Source organism: Pseudonaja textilis, chromosome 9 (assembly GCF_049901715.1).
Source record: "Pseudonaja textilis isolate UNSWEBS1 chromosome 9, rPseTex1.2, whole genome shotgun sequence".
Taxonomy (NCBI): domain Eukaryota; kingdom Metazoa; phylum Chordata; class Lepidosauria; order Squamata; family Elapidae; genus Pseudonaja; species Pseudonaja textilis.
In genome coordinates, this window is record NC_141998.1 from 4690034 (window position 1) to 4709259 (window position 19226).

Sequence of the window (19226 nt, forward strand, 5' to 3'; positions counted from 1 at the left end):
GTGCGCACACAATTTTTGGCACAGGAGCCCAAAAAGGTTAGCCACCACTGACATAGGTATTGGTTTATTTGTTAAATGTATTTGCTCTTAATCTCACCGTAGGGCTATTCTGTACTATAGCAAATCCAAGTGGTCTCAAGTTACAACAGTTTGTTTATTAGCCAGTTATAACAGACCCTGATTGCTGACCATGTTTCACACAACCCGTTGTGGTATCCCCACGATCGCCTTAATCAAAATCCAGATGCTTGGCAACTGACTCCTATTTATGACGGGGTCATGTGATTCCTCTTTTTGGGACCTTCCGACAAGCAGACTCCATGCGGAAGACAGATTCACTTCACAGTGTCCTTACAAACTCAAAACCGCAGCAGTTCACTTAACGGCTATGGCAAGCCGGGTCATAAAAATGAGGCAAAACTCACAGCAGATGTCTCACTTAGCAAGAGAAATGCCGGGATCGGTTGCGGTTGTAAGTTGAGTTATGATGGATGGAATGGGAATTGTGCAATTAACTTCTAAAATTCACTGGCACACACAGTACAACAATGACCACTTCTTTAAATATTTGTAGAAAGGTTAGAAGCAGGGCTCCCTCAAACTTGGCAAATTTAAGGCTTGCGGACTTCAACTCCCAGAATTCTCCAGCCAGCCGTGCCTGCTTTTTCTCTCTCTCTCTCTCTCTCTCTTAATCTCCTAAAGTGGACAGAGATTGCAGAGGAAGGGATCACAAGAGAGTAAGCTATGCTGGCTGGAGAATTCTGGGAGTTGAAGTCCGCAAGCCTTAAAGTTGCCAAGTTAGCGTATGCATGTATTTTGAAGGCTAAGGATCTCCCTGGCCAGACCAACTCTGTCCTTAAGGCCGTGCTTTTTCGGTGAAGTGCGGGGGACGAAACACCTCTATAACATGCTTGTGGCCACCGCTGGTTTTCCTGCCATTTGCAGAATAAATGGCCGGCAGTGGCCGGCAGAGTGACATTTTTATTCCCTTCTAACTGCCCTGCGTTCCGTCTTCCAGATGTTCGCCTTTAGATTATGTTTCAGGAAGTGGGAAGGTATGGCATCTTTATGGCTGAATCCACTGTTGATCGGAGAGGGGAAGTGGTTTTGATGGAGAGGCCCTCCCACTCACCAGTCTAGATCACAAACATGCACACACAGAGGGGGGCCGGAGTAGAAATTAACAACGGGCTATTTCCAGAGTCAGCTCCAACTCCCAGCGATGGAGGGGCAGGCGCGAAGGGTTTGGCTTAAAAGGGGATTATGTGTGTGTGTGTGGTTTTTTTTCTCCAAGCAAGCAAGAAAAAAAAAATATATATCTCATGCCAAGAGTGGCTTAGTAACACTTTTAGGAGATATCAGATACAGCTGAAAAAGACATTAGTTATTTCTTTAATAAGCCTTCTCTATTCTAGTCCTTCAAAGGAAGTCATGGTGTCAATTGTATTGAATCACTCCTAGTCTCAAAGGTGCTTTTTATGGAGGCAGTTGGACATCTTGTGGTTTGTTTGTTTGTTTTTTTCCTTTGAAGACATTTTGCTTCTCATCCAAGAAGCTTCTTCGGCTCTAACTGGATGGTGGGTGAATGGAAGGATTTATATTCCTTGCAGACAGCTGGTCATTTGCATCCTTTTAAAGGGTCGTTGAGGCCACTTGGAGTTTTATCTGTGTCCTCAGTGTCACCTGAGTAGCGCAAATGGTTCCTGTTCCTTGGTTTTTCTTTGAAGACGTTTCTCTTCTGATCCGAGAAGCTTCTTCGGCTCTGACTGGATGGTGAGGAATGGAAGGATTTCTATTCCTTGCAGACAGCTAGTCGTTTGCATCCTTTGAGAGGGTCTTTGAGGCCACTTGGAGGTTTATCTTGGATAAGCCTCCAAGTGCTCCTGGTTCCTGAAGTCTGCAATTTTTCCCCTCTGGGAATCCATTCCTACTCCCACACCATCCAAAAGGTGTCCATCCCAAATTGTGTAGAGATTCTCAGTCCTCCAGGTCATGGTTGTCCCCAAGGTGTTTTTTTTTTTTTCAGGAGACACCTGGACTTCCTTGTTTTTTCTTTTGAAGACATTTTGCTTCTTATCTTAGGACAAAATGAGTCACATTCTCTGTCTTTCCTCCTGGTCAGACTATTGTGAATTGCTGATTATCTTCCACCAGACAGTCCTGAGGGATGCAGCTAATAACAAGACCATTTTCAGTGGTCCTTTTGCCATATAAATGGAATACATATCACTACAGCAGAGGTGTCCAACATTGGCAATTTAAGACTTGTGGACTTTTTGCTGGCTGAGGAATTCTGAGTTTTGCTGGCTGGGGTATTCTTGGAATTGAAGTCCACAGAGCCTAAAGTTGCCAAGATCGGACACGCCTGCTCTAGCCTTCCAACCGTGAGTAGGTGCAATAACGAATGTGTTTATTAGCAAAGATGTGAATATGGAAAGATAAAAGTAATTGTATTCATTTGTTCCATGGAATAAATGCACACAGTCACTATTTACATAATAGCTCTAGTGAGAATAATCAAAAGGGCAGAGACCAAGGTGCAAACTGTCAAGTTTTCCTGAACCCTCCATTATGAAAGAAGTTGCAAATGTAGGGATTGCAGGAAAGTCCTAAAATTAAACCAGCTGTTTTAGCCATGGGACCAGCAACTCCAAGTTAGCTTCAATTGGGATAGATATCATTTGTATCAGCTTTCTTTCTTCCTTCCTTCCTCCCTCCCTCTCTTTCTCTCTCTTTTTTTCCTACCAGACAAAGAATTTGGGAGCTTTGTCTTTGCCAGAAGACAAATCTGTAAATATTTTCAGAAGTGCCATAGATTATACAATGACTTTCAGTTGGACTAATTTGCTCAAATGGTTATTTCAGTTTAACCACTTTTTTTAAAAAAAATTAAACTTGATTAATTCTTTAGCATTTTTAAAAGAAAAAAACCAACCACAACATTAACAGTACTGTAACATTCATATTATACATCTCTATCTCTTGTGCTTTATACATTTATGTACATTGTTATGCGAATATATACATTTATCTGTCATCCAGATAGCATAAACGGTATTTACATTTACTTCTCCTGTAATTCCCAACATTCATCAAGTTGGAATTTATACTCAATTATTAAGTACTTTGTGGATTAAAAAAGATAGTGCAGATTATAGTAGCTGTTATCCCTAAAGTTTCGTGTTGAAGGGAAAGAAGCTGTTGTGGGATATATACAAGTGAAGGAACCAAGTTTCAATTTAGAGTTATTTAGGATTTTTTTTTTTTTTTGACAGTAGTCTTAGAAGTTGTTGGAATAGGAGGTTGGAGTAGAGCAGTGGTGGCTAGTCTTTGTGGCTCCTGTGCCAAAAATTGTGCGCACACTCTTGCTCGTGTGCCAGCACCCAGAAGGCAATCATGCCCCCTACACATGCGTGCACAATCCCCACCTACCCCCACCACCCCCTTACCTGCACTGCTCCTCACAGCTGATTTTCGGCAGGTTTGAGGCCTTTTTCAGCCTCCCAGAGGCTTGAGGAAGGCTTCTGCAGGCTTTGCAGGCCGAAAATTAGGCCCATTTCGTCATGTCCGGTATTTTCGTAAAAAACAGGAAGTGATGAAATGGGCCTAGTTTTCAGCCAGCAGAAGCCTTCCTCAAGCCTCTGGGAGGCTGAAAAAGGCCTCAAACCCGCCAAAAATCAGCTGTGAGGCACGCATATGCACAGTGAGGTAAGTTTGCTTGCAACTCGCGTGCTGGCACAAATGGCTCTGCGTGCCACATGTGCCATAGGTTCGCCATCACGGGAGTAGAGGAAACAAAGCAATATTACTTATTTTAACTTTCATTATTTTCTGTTCGCTTAATTTCCAACCAATCGGACCACATATCCCAAATTTTATAATATCCCGACTCTTCTTTGTTTAACCACTTTTAATTAAAAATCGCTTTGTCTCAACATACTTTTTAGGTATAATACATTTCATTTTTTTATTCTGTACATTGCCCAAGGTTGACCAGCACTATATAAATCTAAGCTATAAACAATGGGCCTGCTTTTCAAAGACAGCGATGGACTTCCCTTATCGTGCTATATATCACATCATGGCTGCGGGAAGACCTGCGAATTCAAACCACGATGTGGCAAATGGAAGGCGTTCAATGTTGCTCAAAACGTTTGCAGTCTATTTGTGGGGAGAAGGGGGGGGAAAAAAGGCCCGTGTCGGCACAAGTAATCCAATGCCATATGGGTTTCTTTTGTTTGCCTGGGTCAGTTTCCTGCATTTTTACAGAAGTGGGAGTCAGGAACCTCCTGTGCGGACATGCCTGAGTAGGTGCTGGAATAAGATAATATGTCTATTTCGAGCAGCACTGCAGATGGGAGCGGGACTGAAAGGCATCTCTGTCTCACTCACCCTGGGTTGACGTCAGGTGCTACTATGAAGACTTGACTTAACGGAACTGCCATTTGCTTTTTCCAATGGTACAAGTAGACATGAGGCGAGACCTGGCTCAAAAACAGTAACTGTGAGAGGGATCTTGGAGTCCCAGTGGATGATCCCTTAAACATGATCCAGCTGTGTGCAGCAACTGCCAAAAAATCCTATGCATTCCTTGGTTGTATAACCAGAGGTGTAGAATCAAAATCGCGGGAAGGATTAGTACCGCAGAAGAGAAGAATAGAGTAGAGTAGAGTAAATAGAATAGAATAGAATAGAATAGAATAGAATAGAATAGAATAGAATAGAATAGAATATAGAATAGAATAGAATAGAATAGAATAGAATAGAATAGAATAGAATAGAATAGAATAGAATCATCCGAAAAAGTTTGAGAGAAAGTTACACATTTGCTCTATAATAGAACTCCAAGAGACATCAGGCTAATAAAAAGGAATATAATCTGTAGCTCAGGATTGAACTGTGCCATCCTTCATGGTTGTTTGCAGACATTTCATTACCCAAGTAGGTAACATCGTCAGTGCTAGTGAGTGAAGGGTTTTCTCCCTGTTTATATATGCTAGCTTACCTTTCCTGTGTTGGTAAGGGGTGTGGTTTTTCTACTTTACTAGTTTGTTTCCTGCGTTGAAATGTCCAAGCAACTTTTTAGCATTAGAATTAGAATTCTTTATTGGCCAAGTGTGATTGGACACACAAGGAATTTGTCTTGGTGCAGATACTCTCACTATACATAAAAGAAAAGATACATTCATCAAGAGTCAAGAATCATCAGGTACAACACTTAATGATAGATAGGGTGCAATAAGCAATCTAATCACTCTAGGAAACAGTCAATATAGATCGTAAGGATACAAGCAACAAAGTTACAGTCATACAGTCACAAGTGGGAGGGGATGGGTGATAAGGAGTGATGAGATTAATATGAATAGAATAGAAATAGAAATAGAAATAGAATAGAATAGAATAGAATAGAATAGAATAGAATAGAATAGAATAGAATAGAATAGAATAGAATAGAATTCTTTATTGGCCAAGTGTGATTGGACATACAAGGAATTTGTCTTGGTGCATATGCTCTCAGTGTACAGTCAAGAATCATCAGGTACAACACTTAATAATAGTCATAGGGTACAATAAGCAATCAAATCATACTAGGAAACAATCAATATAAATCGTAAGGATACCAGCGACAAAGTTACAGTCGTAAGTGCGAGGGGATGGGTGATAAGAAGTGATGAGAAGATGAACAGTAATAGTAGTGCAGACTTTTTTTAAATGTTAGGTATCCATTTAATAATAACCTAGAAAGTATTCCAAGTATTGAATGATACCATGCTTAAAAGGGGTTTATAATGATATTTGGAGCATCAAGGAGCCCATTTTCGTTCAGAATTATGCAGATTAAATGAATCCATATGCATGAGACTGTTGTTACCTTTATGGTTGGGTATCATAACAATTAGGTACATTAAAACATCTTGTGGGAATTGTTTACTGTTAATTGTGTTTTGGAAGATGGCAACAATTTCAGTATGTCCTAGACTTTCCAATACCCCCATTCATTTCTTTAGAATCTCGCTGGGGGAATTCAGCTGCGTGTCTTTTATGACTCAGAGGTTTCAGATTATTATACTTTTTTGAGAAGTGCATAATAAATTGGAAAGGTTTGCCTCATCTCCTCTATGCGACAGAAATACTATTATGATAGAAATCAGGTGACAAATATTAGTGTGTGATTATTTGTAAATAATACATATATATTACCAAGTCTGCATAAAATCCACCAATGATATGGATATCCTTTCTTTTTATTTCACTGGTCTCTCCAACTCTGGGCTGTTCCTTCTGATTGCCAGCCGAGCTGCTCTAAATCCAGACACTCAGTTTTTCTTGGTCCTGTTACCGGCAGTTTCTTTTTAGCTCAAATGCTGGGAAACTGAACCTTGGCGTTTTCTGCCCCCAAAATATGTGCTTCTGCCATCGAGCTATGTATTTATTTACTATATTTATATCCTGGGCCTTCAGCAGCTCAGTGTTCCCGAGGCAGCCTACAATTAAAATGATTTTTTTTAAAAAAAAAAACAAAGTACACAAAAACGAAACAAAACAGCAATAAAAATCCAGCACATGAAATGCACCCTGGGATGTGGGGTGGGATGAGGTTCCTTTAGGTAACATCAACTGCGGTGGGAAAATGCAGTTGGAATTGTCGTTCCCTTCATGGGTCCATAATTCCAGATGTTGCAAAAGCCCTGAATTAATACTAGTTCTTGCACTTCTAGATTAGTGTTTCCCGGCCTTGTAACTTTAAGCAGCCTGGACTTCAACTTTCTAACGTTTTCCTCCAGAGCGGCAAAGCAGAAGTCGGAATGGTCTTTTGCCAGCTTTGGAGTCTTAAACTGATGCTTTCAGAGACCATAACATTTCTTCTTTCAGAGGTTAAGGGGACACAGCAAGTTATTTTGAGATCCATGCCTTTAAGGATTGGAACTTGATCATGGTGGCTTGGCGTAAACTACTAAGGGAAATGTTGTTAGAAATAATATGTAAACTTTATTCAACCAATGTCACCTTTTGAGTTTTGCTTGGTAGATTTTGAAGCTGACTGAGCATGTTATAAAATGGAACATACTCTCTCTTGGAAGAAAGCCAATAAATTGTCCCCATACCTTTTGGTAGACCTGGCTGAAGCCTTTTCTTTCACACCTTTTTATGTGAAGAGAAGAACACCCAAGCAGGGAGATATTAAAGCAAACAAAAATGCATTTCGATATGAGCCCGTCTTGACAGTATGATGCTCCTAGCAGTTTAATCAAGATGGGCTTAGAACGCTGGAGCTCACTAAATGTTACAAATTACTGAAAGCTTTATTAGTCATTCTTTTGATTCTTCTTCTGTAGCCAAACAAGAGTAGGGAAATATATGCAAACAAAAATGAGAGCAATACAGATCAAAGCAATCACAATGATCATAGTTAGAGTTGCTGCCTTAAGCATCGTGGATAATACTGTATTCTTTTCCAGTCTTGCTGGGAAGATTCAGACTTCAGTTTTGAAGCACAAAAGGTCGAACTTTGGCTAAGTCTTGGCTAGGACCAAACGAAAAAGCTCTTATCAAATGGATCAAACAAGGGTAGATAGGAGCAACTGTCCAGAGTTCTGAAAACTGGGGTCGTCTCTACCAAATCCATTCAGGCAGAACATCTTCATATTTCAGCAGTTAAATTAAGCAAGAATAAACCAGAAAAGCAAATGTTCACGGTTAGTAACAAAGCTTTCCCAGTTCTTTAACCAGCCATTGTTTTCATCTCTTCAGAAACCAAGCATCAACATTTCCTCTGGCTTAGCAGCACCCCAAAAGTAAAAATTATGCTGGCTGGCCAAAGCTCTTGGATAACTTCCTAAATTTTCTGCCTTAAATGTCAAATGGCTTCTAAGAGAGGGATTAACCCACCCAGCACATGATATTTGGGACAGGTTTGTTTTGCCAGGGTGGATAAAAATCGATGGGTTTTTTTAAAATAATAATAATAATAATTTTTTTTAAAAAAACTGGATTTTTTTAAAAATTCTAATCGGATTTTTAAATTTTTTTATCAAATTTATTTTAATAAAATGCTTTTGGAGTAAAAAGTAAAGGAAGTAAAACAGATCGTTTTCTATTTAAGATCTATTAATAATTCAGTTTATTCAACATGAAATGGAGCTTAGTTATGTAGCCTGAGGCTGTATATTCTACAATATTTACATTTTGGGTAAACTCACTTCAGTGAATCCAAGCTCTGCAAGCTAAATAGGAAACCTTCATTTTTGTTTGCAAATAATAATATTAAAGATTCTAACTACCAGCAAGAATGAGCCCTTAATTTCAAGAGCACCTGTCATTTCAGATCCATCATGGCAGCACCTGTTGGTGGGCATCCACTCACCTGCTACCTGCGACATTCCTCACCTTGTTGTATCCCTGCTACATCTCCAGCTATCCCATTAAAGTGAATGGGATTGTCACTGAGTCAACAGCGGATCAGAGGAGGAGCCGCTGCAGGACAGAATGACAGTCGCTCTTTAAAAATTTAGGATTTAAATCGAGTTGATTTAAATCAAGCCTTTCTACTAGTCATTTAAATCATGATTTCTACTAGTGATTTAAATCAACTTGATTTCAATCAAATCCATCCTGTTTGTTGCAGATGAGTTGCTTAGTTATGCATCAAATGCAGTTCCTTGTAAAGCTGGCTTTGTCCCTGATTAGAATAGAGTAGAGTAGAGTAGAGTAGAGTAGAGTAGAGTAGAGTAGAGTAGAGTAGAATAGAATAGAATAGAATAGAATAGAATAGAATAGAATAGAATAGAATAGAATAGAATAGAATAGAATAGAATAGAATAGAATAGAATTCTTTATTGGCCAAGTGTGATTGGACACACAAGGAATTTGTCTTGGTGCAAATGCTCTCAGGGTACATAAAAGATACACTCATCAAGAGTCGAGAATCATAAGGTGCAACACTTAATAATAGTCATAGGGTACAATAAGCAATCAAATCATACTAGGAAACAGTCAATATAAGTCGTAAGGATACAAGCGACAAAGTTACAGTCATACAGTCACAAGAGGGAGGGGACGGGTGATAAGGAGTGATGAGAAGATGAATAGTAATAGTAGTGCAGACTTTGTAAATAGTTGGATAGTGTTGTGGGAATTAGTTCTTTAACAGAGTGATGGTATTCGGGGGAAAAACTGTCCTTGTGTCTAGTTGTTCTGATATGCAGGGCTCTATAGCGTCATTGTGATTCAATTAACAACTGAGGCAAGGAAGGTCGTAAAATGCAGCCCTGGATTTTTAGCATAATTTGGATTATTTTTCCTCTCACAGGTTGAGAGAGATTTTGAACGGGAATATGGAAAACTTCAACAGTAAGTATTCTTAGCCATTTCATTCGGGTGGGTGTACTTTCTTGGCTCTTTTCTCCTTACATTTCTTCCTTCCTTCCATTTATGTTCCTTTTCAGACTGACAGGCTCTCAGAGCAGCTTACGGAATAATAAGAAATTGCTCGTAATCAAAAATGACATGACATTAGAGGAGAGGAAACAAGATAACTTAAGCACCGGTGCTTAATGTTTATTGTTCCTATAAAGGCTTAAGTAGGATGGAAATGGGGCTACAGAGAGAGACCTAGATTAGGGGTCTCCAACCTTGGCCATTTTAAGACTGGTGGACTTCAACTCCCAGAGTTCCTTAGCCACATCCAGAGTTGATTATCTTCTCGCCAACAGTTATTTGTTTTATTTAGTTAGATACAAGACTCATACATCACTCAAGGCAGTTCACAAATCTATAAAACATGGTTAATCACAGTTTAGTCTTAGTCCTTCATTTCAGGATCTGATTTGTTTTTCAATTGCTTGGTAGCCATTGTTTCCCATGCCTGCCTTGTATTTGAACAATACACAAGAAAATTTGAACCTTTTATTCATATTTCTCAACCTTGGCAACTGTAAGATAGTCTGGACTTCAACTCCCAGACTTCCTCAGCCAGATTTCCCCAGCATGGCTGATTGGAGAATTCTGGGAGTTGAAGTCCAAACATCCAACAGTTGTCAATGTTGAGAAAACCTACTTAGATTGATCAGGGTAAGAGTCAGTCTCCCCAAATCATAATAATTGCATAAGACACCATTGTGATATTCTGTGTGTGAGGGACAATAGACATGTAATTTTATCTGAGCTGTTCCTTCCCAACATTAAATCAATCAGCCTTTATTTACTGTTATAATGTCAGCAGTCTCCAAGATACAAGGGACTTACAGTATTGTTCTTTCTACTTTTCTCACCTAATTGACCAGTTTTCAGCAGCCTGGAGAGAAAAGCTCTAGGATTTCTCTCTATTTCTTCATTATTTGATACAGTTCCTGTTACTGACTCGGTTGGGCAGGAATTCTGTGACAAAATTGTCTCCCAAAGAGGAAGTGTGAGCCACTGACATTCCCCTGTTGGAGACTGACTCCAAGGGAGAGGAGGAACAGCCGACAGGGAGTGGAAGTGTTGCTCCGGGGGTTGTGGAGGAGGCTGGGGAAGGGTAAGGCCGACTGGTCAGTCAGAGAAAGACCCAGGCCCATCCCCTCTCCATCCTAGGGCACGCAGGGAGGAGAAGATAAAGGAGAGACGTAAATGGCATGGTCTATGGGGGAGGAAAGGGCATTGAGCCTCTTTATGGGCTGCAGCTGTGAGAACTGATTGAAAGGATGGACATGCGTATGGGCCAATGCTGGAAACAAAGCGTGGAAATATCTCTAGTCTGTCGTTCCTCTCTGAATTTGGCGTCCTTCCCAGTCTGTATTCCAATATCTGTGGATGTCTTCAAGCCCTTATCTTGCCGGGTTCCCTTAATTGCTTCAGTGTGGTTTGTATTGTTTTTTTTACTCTTTATAATTTATAGGCATTTCCTCCTTTTCCTAACTGCTTGTGGGGGAGTTTTTCTGTTTCCAGTCAAGGATATTTGAAGAAGCTTGGAAGCAAAATGAAGGAATAAAAGGGGCTTCACCTGTTTTTGTGACTGTGTTTATTTCGTATCCCACCCTGGGTCATCACAGCCACTTCTTTTAACTCTTCACTTGGAAAGTACGAATATTTGTTTGCACACAAGGAGAATATAAGAGAGGTCTCCCAAATCCATGTTGGTTTAATTAGTTAATTACACACTAATTAATTCATCTGTTTAATTACATGGTGAATATGCAACAAATACTTTTAGACAACGTATAGAAATGAACAGAATCCAGTGTCTTGGCACGAGATGGAAGTTAAGAGTTACACAGGAAAAGAAAAACATTTTTGTTAAAACGATACAGTAATGATAGAAACTGCAAGCACTTAGATCATATGCAGTTATTTTTATGCTCACATCCTGCATACTGAATTCCATTTGTGCTCTTACTTGATTTCTGTTCTGTAAGCTACTGGGGAGTATCCTTGGGAACAGGGATTTGCCTTGATGCCTTTTCAGTGGTACAGGCAGTCCTCATCTTACATCCAGTTGCTTAGCAACCATTCAGAGTTACAACAGATCTTCCTACCGGGTATTTACAACCTGGATTCAAAGTTCTGACGGTCCTACCACCAACATCACCACATTTATGAGCGTTTGCAGCAGCATCCCATTAGTGTATGTATGTCTGTGGATAAGATAGAGAGACAATAGACAGACAGAGAGACAGACAGAGAGACAGACTGGATGGATGGATGGATGACAAATGGATGGATACATGATACCGTAGAGATAGAAAGATAGAGAGAGAGAGAGAGGAGAGAGAGAGAGAGAGAGAATCGATAAATAGATAGATGATAGAGATGATAGATGGATGGACAGATGGATAGATGATAGATAGATAGAAGATGGGTGTGGAGAGAGAGAGAGAAACTTCTCCACATGTCAAAATGTGTTGAAAATATGGCTTTTCCAACCACCCTTTGGAAACCAGTATCTACAGTTTGCTTTCTATAGTTGACAGTGGAGTTGTTTTCCGTTTTACTGATATGTTTAGAAATAGTATGATGCTTAATGGGTTTTTCATTATTCTTGGATTTGTAAGCCACCTCGAGACATAATGGTGGAGGAGTAGAAATACTGTAAATTAAAAAGCAAGTTATCAGGGCCAAGAGAAAGCCCGAGCTGATTTACATTAACATAATGACTCCCCAGGTATGCAGTACGTTCCCTCTTCTGTCACATTAAGTATGACAGTTGCTTTGGGAGTTCTGTATGGTTCTTTGCAAAGCATGTACAAAATAAATCTGCAGAAGCAGGGTTATCCATAGGGAGATCAAAGGACCGCCTGTTTTTACTGCAGTTCGTTGCAGGTGCAATTCATGTTAAAAAGGAACAAAGGATACAACTATGAAGTCAACAGTCGTTTGTGCATATCATCACAGAAGGAGCAATTTTGGTCTAAGTGTGTTGGTCCTCCTGGGCTCAATGCATATAACAGTTCAGTCCTCCATGACAAATTGATGGAAAAGTTAGGAAAAGCAGAATTCTTGTTTACTAAAACTTCCTATATCTGAAGATCTCCCAACGGTTCTTCCTGATCATGTTGGCCATGGAATATATATTCCCTGTGTTTGTCCTTTTCGAGTCTTCTCTGTTGGCTGCTATATATCACAAACCAAAATCCAGCCACTGCCTTCTCCCTTCTCCTCTGTTTCTCCCTTCTTGTCATTTGCAGTTTGTTTTGCACTGAGAAAGACACACACAGAGAGAGAGAGAGAGAGAGAGAGAGAGAGCTTTAATTATATGCGTTTTAAAACAAAACTATTTTTTCTATTTATAGGTTGGAAGATCAAACGAAGAAGCTCCAAAAAGATATGAAGAAAAGCACGGATGCAGATCTAGGTATGCGAATCTGCTGTACTAAGTGAGATTTGAGCCATTTTTGATTATTTTTTTCCCCTAGGCCCCTTATTCTGAAGTGCATATTTAGCCACAGTTCATTAAGCCTCTGTTGAGGTTTTTTTTTCCCACTGGTCAAAAAATGTCCCCTTCTATTAAACAAAAAAAAAAGTCTTATAAACTATATTTTACAAACTGATTAGCACAAAGGAATAACGAATACTTTCCAACAGCCTGTAAAAGAAAAATTATCCAGGGAATTCCTGATTAAGGCTGGATTTAACTTGGTTTGGACACTGTGATAAGCGTAGGAAGCAGGGAGTAAACTGGCAGTCATGTCTTCTGTTTGTTCTTTTCCTACTGACACAGCTGTTGGCTTCTGAGATTTTGGAGAGAAACATCTGGAGTCCAGGTGTTGATTTTCTCCTGCCCTTTTGTCCTTTTTGTGTTGTGTTCTGTGGCATCTCCAGTAGGAGCCCCATCCCATCCCATCCCATCCAAAGTGGCATCTAAGCAAACTGAGAGGAGAGAAATGTAGATAAAGAACTAAGTAAGGGCCCTAAAATAATGATAGAAACAGCCCAGCAGCTTTTTACAACTCCTAAAGTCGACAGTAGGTATTTTGCTATAGCTGCAGACTGTAGAAAACAAAACAAAAAGTATACTCCATGTTCCTCTGATCCTAAAAAAAAAGTCCCTGGTCTTCTTTGTTCTCACATTATTTTGAAGATTAAAATTAACGCGTGGCCAGAGCAAAAATCAAGCCGAGAATGAAATGAAACAAAAAGGTCAGAATGAAGGGGAAAATGCGCATTTTTTTTCCTAGAAGAAAAAATAGGATTTTGTCATCAGTGAAACCATAAATGTCACTTCCCCAAATGAGAAAGTGAGGAACAGTTTTAAACTTTAGGGTGGTTCACTGTCTGCCTCCTAATAATGAATAAAAGCATTTAAATAAATTCTGTTTTCTTTGGTTTTCTTAGAAACCAAAAAGCTTTTATGAGTCTGAATGTTCATGTAATTTTCTGAACATAGGATTCATCTATGCATAAATTCAGAATCTGAACTTCTTTCTGGTTCTGAGTTGACCCAGAAATTCTAGTAAAATGCAGAGCAATCATCTGTACCATTATGGTTTTAAATATGAAAAGCTGGTGCTCTGCTTTTCCTTGTAAATAGAGGTAGCATTAGCCCCCAAATTAGGAATATTTTTCCCTTTCTCCTATTTTCTGCCTTCCTTCCTTCCTTCCTTCCTTCCTTCCTTCCTTCCTTCCTTCCTTCCTTCCTTCCTTCCTTCCTTCCTTCCTTCCTCCCTCCCTCCCTCCCTCCCTCCCTTCCTTCCTTCCTGCCTTCCTTCCTTCTTCCCTCCCTCCTTCCCTTGCAGGGAATTCCTTTTCCTTCTTTTCAAGGGGCATCAATGCTGGATCAGCCCTGAAAGATTTGTGAGAAGACGCTTCTCCCAGACTGCTCCTTCTTTCAGCTCTGAAGCATCGTCACAAGTTTACCTATTATACCACCTAAAAGCCACACATTATTTTGCATTTAAAGATGCACCGTCCCAATCTCTGGAGCTGGGGCAATCTTCTGTTTGGTTTGTCCTTCTTGCTGGTAACAGAAACTGGAAACACTCCAATCTGTTCAAAGGGGGTTAGAGGAATACCTCCAAGTCCCACTCCTCTCTGATAAATAATTGAGAGATGTACCAATGGAAGCTGCCAGTGAGCCGTTGCCAGAGCCAAGAACTGAGGCAGAGACTCCCTTCTGTTCTCTCTTCCCTACTCTCTCTACGAGTGTCATCAATCTCTTAATGTCATCAGTGTCCAATGATGGAAGATTGATCATTTGATATATTCTAGAATAATGGAGTTAGGACCTTGGAGGTCTTCTGCTGGAGCAGGAGAGCCTGTTATCATTCTTTACAAATGGCTGTCCAGTCTTTTTTCTTTGAAAGCCTCCATAGAGGCTCCACAGCATCCGAAGGCAAGCTCTTCGACTGGTTGTTTGCTCTCACCCTTAGAAAATTTCTCCTTAGTTCCAGGTTGCTTCTCTCCTTGGTTAGTTTCCAACCATTGTTTCCCCTTCTTGCCTTGTGGTGCTTTGGAAAATAACTTGAGCCCCCTCGTCTTTGTAGGGTCACTGTGGGTTCAAATCTCACAGCAAAAAAAAAAAAAAGTAGCTTTTCAGCATTATTGCTATATGCACCTGAGAAACAAGTCCCATAATTTCTGAAGTCCGTGTATGTCAAAACGACTGCAGGTCACAAAATATTATCCATCGAAGACAAAGTAGGGACACTTTCCCCAGCCAGCCCTTGTATCCCCCCGAGAATGTTCTCCCTGTCGTTTCATCTTACATTTTCCTTTATTTTTTCCCCTTTCTGGAGAAATGGGCCCATCTATGAGCAAAACATTGAACTAAATGAAGTTCAAAACTCGATGGTGACAAAGGGCTTGCGTACCAATTCACGTTAATTCCTGTTAATTTTAAGACATGCATCCTATCTTTAAAAAGTCTTCAGGGACCCAAGGGCAGCCAGAAAGCTGTATGAGTACACATTTATGCCCTAGCGCCTGTGAAATTTGAACCCGGGTTCAGTTAAAATTCATGGATGCTCCTTTGCAGAGAAGAGCAACACAAATGATTAGGGAACTGGGGGCTAAAACATACGAAGAACGGTTGCAGGAACTGGCTATGTCTAGTCTTGTGAAAAGGAGGACAAGGGGAGGAGACATGATAGCAGTCTTCCAATGTCTCAGGGGCGGCCCCAAAGAAGAGGGAGTCAAGCTATTCTCCAAAGCCCCTGAGGGCAGGACAAGAAGCAACGGATGGAAACTCATCAAGGAGAGAAGCAACTTAGAACTAAGGAGAAATTTCCTGACAGTGAGAACAACTAACTTGCCTCTGGAAGTTGTGGATTCTCCAACACTGGAAGTTTTTAAAAAGATGTTGGATAACTATTTGTCTGAAGTGGTGTAGGGTTTCCTGCCTAGGCAGGGGGTTGGACTAGAAGACCTCCAAGGTCCCTTCCAACTCTTGTTATTCTATTCTATTCTATTCTATTCTATTCTATTCTATTCTATTCTATTCGTCCAGCCTTGGTTCTGGGAAAGGATGCTCCTCTGCTTTGCTTTTAAAACTGTCCCCAGGACAAAATGTTCTAAAATGTGGTTTTTAACACCTTAGCAACCTAAATGTTTTCCCGTATATAAATCTAAACTGCATTTGTTGGGATTTTACACCTTGCAAACTTTGCTTTGCCTTCATTATCTTGTCACAGCTGCCAGAGGATTTTTATTTGGGGGGTGGGCGGGTGGGGGGTAAAACTACCGAAAGCTGCGAAAGCTTAATCGGTTGCGATTTGTTGGGTTTGAAAGAGCTGCGGTGAAACAATGCAGCCCTTAACAGCTCTGAGGAAAGGCTGCCTCTGCTTGTCTAGCCACTTCTTCACAAGGAGCTTCAACTCGTGCACTTTTAATAAACGGTGCATTTAAATAATGTGGACTTGATTACACATGAGTGTGCATCCCGATGTTTACCCAAATTCATTAATAGCTCTTCTTCCAAACCACCAGTTAGCGTTCCTGGAGGTTTTCCCATTAGCATTTTTATGCACTCTGGAGTAGCTCCTCTTTATGTTTCAAGCTTATTGTGAGGTCGGGAGACAATGAATGAATTCCTGAAAAGCTGGATTATGAATCACTTGACCTATCACCAGTTCAATTGAAGAAGCCAGCTTAAGAAAAGCACAATTTGTTTTCCAGTCATTAGGCCGGCTGGCCCCGGGCAAGGAATAATTTCAGACCCTTATTTTTGCATTAGGAGAATGGAACAATGGAAGAATCACTTTTTATAAGGAGAAGGATCGTATGGGATTGTCTACCTCTCTCTAGGTCAAGGGTCTTCGAACTTGACAGCTTTAAGACTTGTGAACTTCAACTCCCAGAATTCCTCCTCCAGTCATGTTAGCTCAGGAATTCTGGGAGTTGAAGTCCGCAAGTCTTAAACCTGCCAAGTTTGAAGACCCTTGCTCTTGGCAGAGCCTGATAGGAATGACGATAAAATAATGGATGTAGTGCCAGTTATGTGGCCAGATGGGAAACAGTTACCATGAATCCGGGGCTCATAATCTTTTCTCTCCTTTCAGTACTATCCGGTTTGAGTTTCAACAATGAGACTGCCAGCAGGTGGCAGCGAAGAGACACCATGCTAACTCTTTGCTGCCCTCTCTGGCAGCAGTAGTGATTTTTGTAGTCATGATCTCATGATATTTTTTGACGGAATTGCAGGAAGACATTTAGGAACATTTATGGCTCTTGTAAGTTATTGGGTCATACGCTTGTAGAGGTTATTGGAAGGATGGTTTTGGGAAAACAGTCTAAAGCGAGAAGTCCTTGATGCTCAGATGTTTCATGTTAGCAAGGAAGCAACCAAGCTCAGAGAACACCCAAGGAGACCCCGCTTTTCAACCCTGAGCAACGAATATTCTCCGTTGTTGGAACCTAAGCTCAAACCATTATTTGAAGTTGGTTTATTTTTATTCATTAGATCTAAGATTGCTGAAGTCACATTTTAGGAATTATGTTAAGATCAAATGCAGCATATGTGGACACAGTGGCTCAGTGGCTAAGATGCTGAGCTTGTTGATCAGAAAGTTCGGCGGTTCAAATCCCCAGTGCAGCGTAACAGAGTGAGCTCCTGTTCCTTGTCCTAGCTTCTGCCAAACGAGCAGTTCGAAAGCATATAAAAAATGCAAGTAGAAAAATAGGGACAACTTTGGTTGGAAGGGAACAGCGTTCTGTGCACCTTCAGCATTTAGCCATGACGACCACAGAGACATCTTTGGACAGCGCTGGCTCTTTTGACTTTGTAACAGAGATGAGTATCGGTCCCTAGAGCCGGAAATGACTAGCACGTATGTGCGAGGGGAACCTTTATCTTTACCAAATGCGACACAGTTAATCTAAAATGAAACTGAAAGCAATCAATCGGGACATTCACCGGAGAGGCAGTAGCTAAATGTAATTCATGGTAACATCTGCCTGTGTTGTCCAAGTCTTAAAGTTGCCAAGTTTGGGAACCCCTGATCTAAATCAATGTGTATCTCTTAACAGCATCAATCCTTAATCAATTTCTCCTTGAATTCTATCCCAAATATAGCCATGTCAAAGTCTGCTGTAAAAATCTCATCTGATCTCTTGGCCAATCCTCTTTGTGAACAACACCCTCAATTTCTTGAAATGGTGATGGCTCTGGACACAGCAATGAAAAGAATGGATTCCTTTAACCAGGAGAAGGTATGTTTTCCTCTGGATCCATTCCTTAAGGAGGAAGGAGAAGTTCTCCAAGTTTGACATCCTTAATTGTGAAGTTTTCCTCGATTGTTCCATAGTTCTTGTCAAGATTGTATTACTGACTTTTTATTAGAGGATGTGCAAAGAAGATACAGATGTTCATGACTGGTATTGTACAGTACCGGCAGCTATACCCGTATAGAGCTGTGTATGCATCTCTCAGGATTTTAAAAAATCACTTAAAGTGATTACAGAGTGAAATTTGAAATAATGACAAAGAACAAAATAGGCAATTAGTACTTAGCAATTTGAGATTTAGAATAGTAATTGCCACAGAACAGTCTTTCTCAATCTGTGCTTCTCAGGCTGGGATTTGCCAGCCAGGTGAATTTGCACAATTATTAGATGTAAATCAACTTCCTGAATTTAACAGAGTTGAGGTAATTATTTTGGCTTATCTCTTGTGGGTGGCACAAGCTGTATCAACCCAACTTCTGTCAGTGTTCACTGACTTTGGCTGTTTTCCTGCACTGATGGTATTATTGCCTTTAGCCTGGTGTTGAAATAGCTGCAGGAAAACAACCAAGCTCAGAGAATATCAGAAACCAATAGTTCAACCCTGAACCTCATCTCTTCTCTATTGTTGATATTCAACTTTTGCCTTGTGTGCTTATTCATGATGGCTTTTTATATTTTGCTGTTTTGTTTGTTTTTAAAAAGTTTCATTAAAGGTTTTATAAACCTTTAACCATTTAACCCAAACTTTTAACCATTGTTTTAAAAACAATGATTAAAACTAATACTGATGTAAAATAAAAAAGATCAAAGAGAAAGCTAAAAGCACAAGAAAGAAAGAAAAAGAGAAGAGCAAGAGAGAGAAAATACAAAGAAGTTACTTCCAATCTTCTTTGTAGCAGCTATAAATATCTCTCTTACTCTAAGATTGCAACGTGACTCTTTTCTTTCTAGTACCTATCCTGTCCAGTCATCAAACCCATAAATCATTGAGTTGATTTTGTTCTGTTTTACATAAAAATATACATAAAAGGTTTCCAGCCAGCAATAAATATAGATATTATACTTTCTCTAACCAATGAAGTCAATTTGAC

The 19226-nt window shown here is 40.1% G+C and overlaps 1 protein-coding gene across 2 annotated transcripts in view; it reads left to right on the forward strand.

Annotated features, from left to right (window-relative positions):
• Positions 1-19226, forward strand: part of BIN3 (bridging integrator 3) — a 118387-nt gene that overhangs the window by 40257 nt on the left and 58904 nt on the right. Inside the window, exons 3-5 of one of the 2 annotated variants that reach the window (XM_087938683.1) lie at positions 9311-9351; positions 12768-12829; positions 17984-18120. In XM_087938683.1, coding sequence (XP_087794809.1) covers positions 9311-9351; positions 12768-12829; positions 17984-18120 — 240 coding nt within the window. The remainder of the gene's footprint in view (positions 1-9310; positions 9352-12767; positions 12830-17983; positions 18121-19226) is intronic. The other variant, XM_087938684.1, reaches the window with a different exon arrangement.